The following is an 11,782-nucleotide window of genomic DNA, read 5'->3' as shown; positions in this document are numbered from 1 at the left end:
GTTTTCAGTGCACAGAAAGGAACAGAGGAAATGAGCTGCAGGGGCATGGTATTCGAGGAAGCGGTGGCGGTACGTATGTTTCATTCATCAGGGTTCTCTCCGAGACAGCTGATAGGATAGATGAATATCAGAAGGGAAGTCTATTAGGAAAAGGGACTCAACAGCCACAAGGTGAAATCCCACAACAGCCCGTCTGCAAGCTGAGGAACCAGGAAGCCAGTCTGGGTCCCCAAACCTGAAGGAAGGGAAGCTGACCACGCAGCCTGCAGTCTGTGGCCAAAGGCCCGAGAGCACCTGGCCAATCTCTGATGTCAGTCCGAGAGTCTAACAGCTGAAGAACTGGGGGTCTAGTGTTTGAGGGCAGGGAGGATCCAGCGTGGGAGAAAGACAGAGGCCAGAGACTCAGCCAGGCTAGTCCTTCCATGTTCCTCTGCCTGCTTTTGCTTTTTGTTTTGTTTTGTTTTGAGACGGGGTCTCGCTCTGTTGCCCAGGCTGGAGTGCAGTGATGCGATCTGGGTTTACCGCAACCTCCGCCTCCCAGGTTAAAGCAATTCTCCAGGTTGGCCATGGAGACAGACAGACTCGCTGAGAGAAAATGCAATGCCTCAAAGGAGACTATGCCACCCTCTTCTGATTCCTCAGCCTCCTGAATAGCTGGGATGACAGGCGGGCACCCCCACACCTGGCTAACTTTTGTATTTTTACTAGAGACGGAGTTTCACATGTTTCTCGGCTGTCCACACTCCCGACCTCAGGTGATCCACCTTCCTCTCGCCTCCTAAGGTGCTGGTGACCAGTGGGGCCACTGCTCCCGCCCTCTGCCTGCTTCTAATAATCCTAGCTGTGCTGGTAGCTGATCAATGGTGCCTGTCGAATTTGAGGGTGGGGGTTCGGCCTCCTCCCGTCCAGTGACTCAAATGTTCATCTCCTTTTGTCAACACCTCAGCAGAACACCTATGATCAACTTGGCATGCTTCAATTCCGTGAGATGACACTCCATAGTAACCATCAACAGTAAGGGAATACAAACGGAATAACAAGACCCCAATGGCTGGGCGGCGTTGGCTCATGCCTGTCATCCCCAGGACTTTCAGGGCCAAAGGGCGGATGATCACTAGGTCGGAGTTCGACAACACGCCTGGCCAACTGATGAAACCCCCTTCTCTACTACAAAACACAAAAATTAGGCCAGGCGTGGTGGGTGGAGTGCCTGTCTCGTCCAGCGTACTCAGGGAAGCGAGGCAGAAGAATGCTTGACCCGAGAGGGAGCTTGTGAGTGGAAGGGGCCGACAACACACAACTCGTGCACTCCAGCCTGGGCAGACACTAGCAGACTCCCATACAAAAAAAGAAGAGAATACAGACCCCATTAAGACTGTTGCTGCACTCTGTCAGCCACGTCCTCCCAAATATTCCAGAGCTGAAATTGCAGAAAACAAAATTATGTGGTGTGGGAGTGGCAGAAGTCAAGGTCCTTTCTTGTGGGGAAGGATGGTGTTGACATTGGTTATCGTGATGGGGGGAAGTTTGTTTGGAGTAACTTAAATGGATCCCCCCCCCCTTCTTTGTAATTTACTCCCAAACAAACTTCCCCCCATCACGATAACCAATGTCAACACCATCCTTCCCCACAAGAAAGGACCTTGACTTCTGCCACTCCCACACCACATAATTTTGTTTTCTGCAATTTCAGCTCTGGAATATTTGGAGGCTTGGCGCGAGTGCAGCAACAGTCTTAATGGGGTCTGTATTCTCTTCTTTTTTTTTTATTTGAGGAGTCTCACCGTGTCTCCCAGGCTGGAGTGCAGTGGCGTGATCCGGGCTCACTACAAGCTCCACCTCTCGGGTTCAAGCGATTCTTCTGCCTCAGTCTCCCGAGTAGCTGAGATTACAGGCATCCACCACCACTCCTGGCTAATTTTTGTATTTTTAGTAGAGACGGTGGGTTCCTCATGTTGGCCAGGCTGTTCTCGAACTCCTGACCTCAGGTGATCCATCCGCCTTTGGCCTCTGAAAGTCCTGGGATGACAGGCATGAGCCACCGCGCCCAGCCCTTGGGGTCTGTATTCCGTTTTGCTATTCCTTACTGTGATGGTTACTATGGAGTGTCATCTTCACGGAATTGAAGCATGCCAAGTATTGATCATAGGTGTTCCTGTGAGGTTGTTGACAAAGGAGATGAACATTTGAGTCACTGGACTGGGAGAGGCAGACCCACCCTCAATCTCGACAGGCACCATTTGATCAGCTACCAGCACAGCTAGGATAGAAGCAGGCAGAGGGCCGGGCGCAGTGGCTCCCACCTGTCATCCTAGCACCTTAGGAGGCCGAGGCAGGTGGATCACCTGAGGTCGGGAGTTTGAGACCAGCCTGAGCAACATGGTGAAACTCCGTCTCTAGTAAAAATACAAAAGTTAGCCAGGTGTGGGGGTGCCCGCCTGTCATCCCAGCTATCAGGAGGCTGAGGAATCAGAAGAGGGTGGCATAGTCTCCTTTGAGGCATTGCATTTTCTCTTCATCGAGTCGTCTTGTCTCCATGGCACCTGGAGAATTGCTTTAACCCTGGGAGGCGGAGGTTGCGGTAACCCAGATTTCGCATCCTGCAACTCCACACCTGGCAACGAGCGGAGGCCCGTCTCAAAACAAAACAAACAAAAATCAAAAGAGGGCAGAGGAACTTGAAGGCATCCTGCTGATCTCTGGCCTCTTTCTTTCTCCAGCTGGTCCTCCCTTCCCTCAACACTAGACCCCCAGTGTCTTCAGGCTGTTAAGACCTCTCGGGATGACATCAGATGGCCAGGTGCTCTCGGGCCTTTGGCCACAGACTGCAGGCTGCGTGGTCAGCTTCCCTTCCTTCAGGTTTGGGGACCCAGACTGGCTTCCTGGTTCCTCAGCTTGCAGACGGGCTGTTGTGGGATTTCACCTTGTGGCTGTTGAGTCCCTTTTCCTAATAGACTTCCCTTCTGATATTCATCTATCCTATCAGCCCTGTCTCTGTAGAGAACCCTGATGAAATACGTACCTGCCACCGCTTCCTGAATCCCATTGCACCCTGCAGCTCACTTTTCCATCTGGTTCCTTTTCTGTGCACTGCAAACATTGTCCTTTTTCCCCCTCTCTCCTTGTGTTCAAGGGGATGCTGAGAAATCAGAAGATGGTGGCATAGTCTCCTTAGACACATCACATTTTCTCTCAGCGCGTTCTGTCTCCACCCTGACTGCTGCCGTGGCCACGCTGCAGACACGACATAGTCAGTTAGGGTTCAGCCTCTTCAATGCCCCTCGCCAGCATCCTCTTCTGACCACTGCTCACTGACTTTCAGGCTCACGTCTGGCAGCAGCCCCCAAATCCTCCAGGTGTCTGGGGCCTGAAAGCTCAGGGATGCCCTTCCTTAAAGTCACTGCAAAGACTCCTTCCGATTCACTCTCCCAGGGTTGTCTTAGCAAATGACCGCAGACTGGGTTTATTTCCACACAGGAAACTTCTTCCTCTCTCAGTCTTGGAGACCAGGAGTGTGAGATCAAGGTGTCTCCAGGCATTAAGACACAGACATGCATGCTGCCTCCGGAGGCTCCAGGGGAGGCTCCTTCCTGCCTCTCCCCGCTCCTGGGGGCTCCAGGCGTCCCTGGGCTTGTGGCCGCAGCATCACTCCGTCTCTGCCTCCGTCTCCACGTGGCCTCCTCCTCTGTGTCTGGGTCTCCTCTGTTGTCTCTTAGAATGACCCTTGTCGTTAGATTTAGGGCCCACCCAGATAATTCAGAATGATTATCTCGATATCTTACATTTAACTATATCTGCAAAGACCCTTTTCCAGATAAGGTCCCATTCACAGGTTCTGGGGATTAGGATATGAACACATCTTTTTGGGGACCACCGTTCCGTTCACTACAGCTGTATCCAGTTTCTTCTGGAGCCTCTAGGGGAGGCTCCCTTCCTTGCCTCTCCAGGGTCGGGGACTCCAGTGGTCCCTTGAGCTTGTTGCCGTGTCACTCCATTTCCTCTGCCTCCGTCTCCACGTGGCCTCCTCCTCTGTGTCTGTCTCCTCTTCCGTCGCTTAGAACAACCCTTGTCATGACACCCAGATAATTTAGGGTCCACCCAGATGATTGAGAACTATGCTGCATCACTGCAGTCTCTGCTCCATCTTGGTGTGTGCCTGTCTTCTGCCCTCCGTGTGTCTGTATCCAACTCTTCTTTTCACTTGAGAGACAGACAGAAAGAAAGAGAGAGAGAGATCTAACGAAGCGCTGCTTGAACCAAAACAAACCACGTGGCTCCCTGTCCAAGACGAAGAGTAGCCCTGAGACAGTGATTAGAGCTGGTAATTAATCAGAGACAACTGTGACGTGAGAATCGTGATAGAACCGAACCTCCCACTGCTGCAGAAATCTTGTAGAAAGAATGCTTTGCAGTCTGAAAATGCTTTTAGCTCTGTCCTTACACTGAGTCTTATAACCCTATACACACCCATTGAACAGAATATATAAGGCTTTATTTTGGACAAGAATCACATATTCAGACAATCCTTACTGCAAAGTGTTTTTGCTTGTTGTGTTTTTTTTTTTATTTGTTTTGCCTTTTTTTTTTGGTGGTGGAGGGGGGGCGGGCATGCAGTAAAGAAACAGCACACTTGCCATGTAATTGAACCAGACGGGAGGATCACCTGATGTCAGGAGTTCGAGACAAGCTTGGCCAACAAGGTGAAACCCCATCTCCAATAAAAATACAAAAATCAGCCCAGCGCGGTGGCACACGCCCGTAATCCCAGCTGCTCAGGAGGCTGAGGCAGGAGAATCTCTTGAACCTGAGAGGCGGAGGTTGCAGTGAGCCGCGATCACGCCACTGCACTCCAGACTGGGTGACAGAGCAAGACTCCGTCTCAAAAATAATAAAGGCCAGCTTGGCTGTGGCTCATGCCTGTCCATCGCAGACCGGACGATTGGGGGGGCCGAGGGCGGGACTGGGCAGCATACGAGGTCAGGGGAGGGCAGTGAGATCCATCCTGGCTAAAAACCACAGCGAAAACACCCGTCTCCACTAAAACCAAATAACCAACAAAAATTTAGCATCAGCGGGGGGTGGTACAGGACCCTGCAGTTTCCCAGCTACTCTGGAGAGGCTGAGGAGAGAGAATGGCCGTGAAACCCAGGCGGCGTGAGCCTTTGAAGTGAGCCAATGGAATCTGAATATCTTGATTATTCAAGGCCAGACAGTTCACTATTGTGTTTGTGTCCACCTACAAATTAACCTTCAGGATAGGGACCACCCTGGAAGGGGTTCTCTGGTTTTAAAGGTGCACACCACCACATCCTATCTCAAAACATAAAACATTTTTTTATGTTGATCTTTAGCAGAGATGGGGACCTCACTACATCTACAGGTTCACACCCCCACACCCTATCGCAAACATCAAAACATTTTTAAATGTTTATTTTTAGCAGAGACGGGGATCTCACTATGTTGCCCAGGCTGGTCACAAACTCCCAGACTCAAGCCATCCTCTTGCTTTGGCCTCCGAAAGCACTGGGCTTACCAGTGTGTGCCAGGGGCTGAGGCATGAGGTACGACCACAGGCTGTCACAGAGACGGGCCAGTCCTCAAGCTGAGTTATTATTTTTTGGTTCAGTCTCCTTGAAAATAATCAATGCAGATATTGTTTCCGTTTTCAAGAACACATTTTTTCTACCCATGAAGCCCCTATTTTATGCCTGGATATTTCCAATATCATTTCATTTAAACCTCTACACCGGCCAGGTGCGGTGGCTCACGCCTGTAATCCCAGCACTTTGGGAAGCCGAGGCGGGTGGATCGCAGTGGCGGGTGCCTGTAGTCCCAGCTACTTGGGAGACTGTGGCAGGAGAATGGCGTGAACCCGGGGGGTGGAGCTTGCAGTGAGGCCAGATCACTCCACTGCACTCCAGCCTGGGCTACAGAGCAAGACCCCGTCTCAAAAAACAAAAACAGAAATTAGCCAGGCGTGGTGGCAGGTGCCTGTAATCCCAGCTACTCAGGAGGCTGTGGCAGGAGCTGAGGTCACACCATTGCACTCTAGCCTGGGGGACATAGGAGACTCTGTCCAAAAAAAAAAAAAAAAAAAAAAAAAAATCTCTTCACCACCTGCAGGTGAAGCATAACCATCCCATATTTAGGCCAGGAAACAAGAGGAGTAAAAAAGTCCCACAGCTACTGACGGCCCCCAGGTCCCTACCCACTAGACCACAGAACAGTCTAGTTGTCTGCATATTAGCATGTGCAGTGTGTTAAGATAACATAAGATAGCATGGCGTAAGTTTAAGATAAGATTACATAAGACCATCATGTTGTATTTTTACTGTGCCTTTTCTATGTTTAGATACGATTAAATAGACAAATATTTACCATTGTGTTACAGGTGCCTACAGAAGTCAGTACAGTCATAGGCTGTTGTGAACCCAAGAGCACCTGAGATCATTCCCCCTTATCTGCACGTTTGCTTTTCCTGGTTTTGGTTACCCAAAGTCAGCTGTGCTCTGAAAAATATTAAATGGGAAATTCCAGAAGTAAATAATGCACAGATTTTAAATTGCACATCCTTCCCAATAGTGAGGTCAGACAGTCCTGTCCCACTATATCCTGCCTGGAACCTGAATCATCACCTTGCCAGCCCCTCCACCCTGTCTGCGCTACCCGCCCCACCCAAATCAACTGTGGCCATATTGTGGTGCTTACGTGCAGGTAACCCTTATACTTCATAATGGCTCCGATGCACAAGAGTAGTGATGCTGGCATATAGTTACCATGTTTCTATTTTATTATTACTGTTGCGCTGGATGCGGTGCCTCACACCTGTCATCCCAGCACTTTGGGAGGCTGAGGTGGGTGGATCACGAGGTGAGGAGTTGGCAACCCGCCTGGCCAATACGGTGAAACCTTGTCTCTACTCAAAACACAAAAATTAGCTGGGCGTGGTGGTGAGTGCCTGTCATCCCAGCTACTCAGGAAGCTAAGGCAGAAGAATTGCTTGAACCCGGGAGGCAGAGGTTGCAGTGAGCCGACATTGCACCAGTGCACTCCAGCCTGGGCAACACAGCGAGACTCCATCTCAAAAAAAAAGCCAATTATTAGTTACTGTTAATTCCTTACTGTGCCTAATTAGTAAATTAAGCTCTATCATAGGTATGTATGTGTCCAGAAAAAACATTTAAAAAAAAGTACCTGAGGCAGGTCTCAATCAAAATTTAGAACATTTATTTAGCCCAGGTTAAGGATGCACCTGTCACACAGGCTCTGCAGGTCCTGGTGCCATGTGCTCAACGTGGTTAGGCACAGCTTGGTTTTATACATTTTAATGAGACATCAGTCAATACATGTACATTGGTTCCTTCCAGATCATAGGTAGATTTAAGCATTTTCTACTAAAAATACAAAACAAATAGACAAACAAAAACAATAGCCAGCCATGGTGATGGATGCCTGTAGTCCCAGCTCCTCAGGAGGCTGAGGCAGGAGAATCCCTTGAACCCAGGAGGTGGAGGTTGCAGTGAATCGAGATCGTACCACTGCACTCCAACCTGGGTGACAGAGTGAGACTCCATCTTAAAAGAAAAAAAAAAAATTCTGATTGATTGGCACTTGGTGGTGGAAAGAGTTATTATCAAGGAGAATGGCTGCGTTGAGATACGGGGTTACGGAAACCAAGGTGTCATCGTGCAGATGGAGCCTGTAGGTAGCAGGCTTCAATAGATTATATCAACATTTCTTACCACAATGAAGGTCTGTGTTGATGTGAATGCAGCTCGCCTTTTCCTGACTTCCACAAAGGAGGAGGGTATTAGGAGACGTGTGTGACCCACACTTCCATCATGGCCTGAACTACTTGTTTCTTTTTTTGTTTGTTTATTGGTTGGTTTGAGACAGAGTCTCGCTCTGTCGCCCAGGCTGAGTGCAGTGGCATCATCTCGGCTCACTGCAACTTCTGCTCCTGGGTTCAAGTGATTCTCCTATCTCAGCCTCCCGAGTAGCTGAGATGACAGGTGCACACCACCACACCCAGCTAATTTTTTTGTATTTTTAGTAGACACGAGATTTCACCATGTTGACCAGGTTGGTCTTGAACTCCTGACCTCAGGATCCACCTGCCTCGGCCTCCCAAAGTGCTGGGATTACAGGTGTGCGCCACCACCCCCAGCCCCTGAACTAGTGGTTCAGCTTAACTTTGGAATGCCATTGACCAAGAGGAGGGGCCCATTCAGATGGCTGGGGGCTTAGAATTTTATTTTTGGTTTACGCTGGAATTCGGTTTGTAGTCTTAAGGGCAAGGGGCAGTACCATATAGCCTAGGTGTGTGGTAGGCTGTACCACCTAGGTTTGTGTGAGTGTGCACTACAATTTTTGCACAGTGATGAAATCCCCTGATCACACATTTCCCAGAATGTATCCCCATCATTAAGCAACACATGACCAGGTGTGGTGGCTCACACCTGTCATCCTAGCACTTTGGGAGGCCAAGGCAGGCAGATCAACTGAGTTCAAGTGTTCAAGACCAGCCTGGCCAACATAGCAAAACCCTGTCTCTACTAAAAATACAAAAAATTAGCCGGGTGTGGTGGCGGGCGCCTGTCATGCCAGGTACTCAGGAGGCTGAGGCAGGAGAATGGCTTGAATCTGGGAGGCAGAGGTTGCAGTAAGCCAAGATTGTGCCATTGCACTGCAGGCTGGGCAACAAGAGCAAAACTGTGAAAAGATGAGAGAGAGAGAGAGAGAGAGAGAGGAGGAAGGAGAGAAGGGAGGAAGGAGAGAAGGGAGGAAGGAGAGAAGGGAGGAAGGAGAGAAGGGAGGAAGGAGAGAAGGGAGGAAGGAGAGAAGGGAGGAAGGAGAGAAGGGAGGAAGGAGGGAAGGAAAACAGCTCCCTCTTCAAGGTCTTAGCCTGTCTTCCTACGATGCTGGTTCTTACCCTTCTTAGTGTATAAACATGTAACATCTAGGCAATGTAATCTCACAGTTTTGCCTGGCTGAGAGTCAAGCCTCCTTCCCCCATCTCCTGGGTGGTCCTTAAAGTAACCCAGGCCATATATTGGAATATAAATGACTTCCATGTGGCTTCACTTTCTTCTTTGACCTTCAGGTATCCTGACCCAGGCAAGCAGATTTTAAAGCTCATTTCTAGCAAAAAGTCCTGCTTCCCTGAAAGCTCCAGCACCCTTGTTCTAAAGGATAAGGGAGAGGGAGTTGGTGAAGTGTACCCAGCAACCTCCAAAATGGAAATGAATTGATCCAATTCAGTGTCTTCATTTTCTGCAAGTCTTTGAAATTCTAGCCATGGAAATTTTTATAAGTACCAAAGCGGAGTAAAAAATACAGCGATTGATGTTTGAGAATTCAGGGCCTCCAAGGAGGTGTCATAAATTGTGGTGTGCCCTTCCTGTGGCTGGAGGAAGTCGTAAAAGTGTCCTGGATGATGAACAGAACTCAGGCAGCTGCCAAAGGTACAAGGATTGCTTACAGAATATGCCTTAGGTATTAGGACAGACGGCTCACGGTTAAGTTATATACGCAGAATAATTCCCCTGCAAAAGTGACAGCGTGTCACCAGGCAGGACTAACGGCAGCTTTCTGCTTGGAAAATGGTGAATGAAACATTAATATACCAAACAAAGGAATGGATGCATTTCAGAGAGCGTATAAACGACCCGCTGGAGGCCAGGACGGAGCAGTAAACAGCAGCAACTGGCCAGGCACCTAGACCTCGGCTTTTTCACAAATTTGTTTCATGAATATGTACAAATGTATAACGTTTATGGGATGACGTGATTGGCTACTCAAAGTAGCTGCCATCTGGGAAGTGTTGGTATTTGGGGCCAGATGGTTATCTGTGGTGGGGCCGTCCTGTGCACTAGAGGGCATTGAGCAGCAACCTGGGGGCCTCTACCCAGGAGATGCCAGAAGCACACCCTCCACCCCAGAGTCAGGATGACCAAAACTGTCTCCAGACATCAGCAAGTGTCCTTTGGGAAGTAACATTGTGCCTGTTGCAAACCACTGCCATAGATGATAGATGGATTAGAGAGAGATATATATATATGATTGATTGATTGATTGATAGATAGATAGATAGATAGATAGATAGATAGATAGATAGATAGAAGGATGGGTAGATAGGTAGGTAGATAGATGGTAGATGGATTACAGATACATAGATGATAGATAGATAGATAGATAGATAGATAGATAGATAGATAGATAGATAGATAATAGAGAAATGGATGGGTAGATAGGTAGACAATAGATGGGTGGATAGATAGATACATGATAGAGAAATGGATGGATAGATGGGTACATAGGTGGATAAATAGATATAGATAGGGAGATAGATAAATAGATGACAGCTAGCTAGATAAATAAGTACAGATAGACGGATAGACAGATTATATAGATGGATGGATGGATGGATGGATGGATGGATGGATGGATGGATGGATGGATGGGTGGATGGATGGATGGATGGACATGTGAATGGATGAATGGATAGATACACAGATATCTAGGTAGTAGATAGAAGACAGAGGTTTCCCAGCCTGTCTTCTCTATCATTGAGTGCCAAGGGGCAGGAAACTGGGCATCTCTCTTGGTCTGGGATGCAGAGGCACAGATGGGGACATGATAGATAGATAGATGATAGATAGATGGATGGATGGATAGACTAGACACATAGATGGTAGAAAGATGGATAGATGGATGGATTGATAGATGATAGATGATTGATGGATGTATAGATACATGATGGATGCATGGATGGATGGACTAGACAGATGGCAGATGGATGGGTAGAGAGACTGATTAGAGAGAGAGGTGAAGGGAAAGAGCTATAGATTGATACACAGAGAGATGGGTGAAGGAAGGAAGGAGGAGAAAAGGGAGAAGAGAGAAGCAGCAATGTGAGAGAGTCACTCATACTAAGACAGACTTTTTCAGCCTCAGCGCTGCCGATATTTGGGGGTGCATGACTGTGGTGGGGCCGTCCGTCCTGTGCACTGTCCGGTGTTGACCAGCGCCCTTGGGCTCCACCCACCAGGGGCCAGGAGCACCTACCTCCTCCCCCTCCCTGGTGACAACGGAAAATGTCTGCAGACATTTCCAAATATGCCCTGGGAGGTCCAAATCACTCCCTTTGAAGAACCAACCTTGACAAACATTTAAAACGATATGCGCAAGATTTTAGAATTGCATAACTGGAGAACACATTAAAATTCCAAGTGAATTATCACTGTCTTCCAGACCAAAACAAGACAAGAAAGAGGAAATGCCCCTGAGATCCACAGCAGCCCCAGAGCACCACTGCTTAATCTTCAAAGGAGAGGTTTCTCCCTTTCCAAGTGCGGAGGGGCAGGAATCTGGGCGTCTCCCAGGGTCTGGGATGCAGAGGCGTAGAGGAGAAGCTGGTGGCTATGAAATCCCACCGGCCTCCACCTGGTAGCACCCATGCTGGCCGGGATGCACCAGCCCTCGCTAAGAAACAGTTCCCACGTCTGCATAGAGCCGATTCCATACCTACTCCGGGGAGAGTGATTTGGGGATGGAAGACGTCAGGGCTGGCCTTTGTCAAGCACCCAGTGACAATGACAGGCTTGGCCTTTCTCTCGGCAGCACTTTCAGCTCAGTTCTGGAGCTGGGTTCCGCTCGATTCAGCTAGATTCTCGGCTAGATTCTGGACCAGCCGGTGAGAGTGAGGTGTGGGGTGCTGCTGCACGTGCGGGCTCCCAGGTTTGGTACACACCTTTGTCAACAAAGCATTCTAGCCTGTACC

At 49.0% G+C, this 11,782-nt stretch overlaps 1 protein-coding gene across 1 annotated transcript in view; it reads right to left on the bottom strand.

Annotated features, from left to right (window-relative positions):
• The window catches only part of CSF2RA (colony stimulating factor 2 receptor alpha subunit), a 29,099-nt gene extending 17,589 nt beyond the window's left edge, over nt 1-11,510 (bottom strand). Inside the window, exon 1 of the mRNA XM_030926328.1 lies at nt 11,446-11,510. Within this exon, the coding sequence (XP_030782188.1) occupies nt 11,446-11,510 (65 nt within the window). The remainder of the gene's footprint in view (nt 1-11,445) is intronic.
• Between the last annotated feature and the right edge of the window lie 272 nt (nt 11,511-11,782).

The sequence above is a fragment of the Rhinopithecus roxellana genome, chromosome 22, assembly GCF_007565055.1.
Source record: "Rhinopithecus roxellana isolate Shanxi Qingling chromosome 22, ASM756505v1, whole genome shotgun sequence".
NCBI classification, from domain to species: domain Eukaryota; kingdom Metazoa; phylum Chordata; class Mammalia; order Primates; family Cercopithecidae; genus Rhinopithecus; species Rhinopithecus roxellana.
The sequence above is the reverse complement of the archived record's forward strand: the minus strand, read 5'-3'. Positions and strand labels throughout refer to the sequence as shown.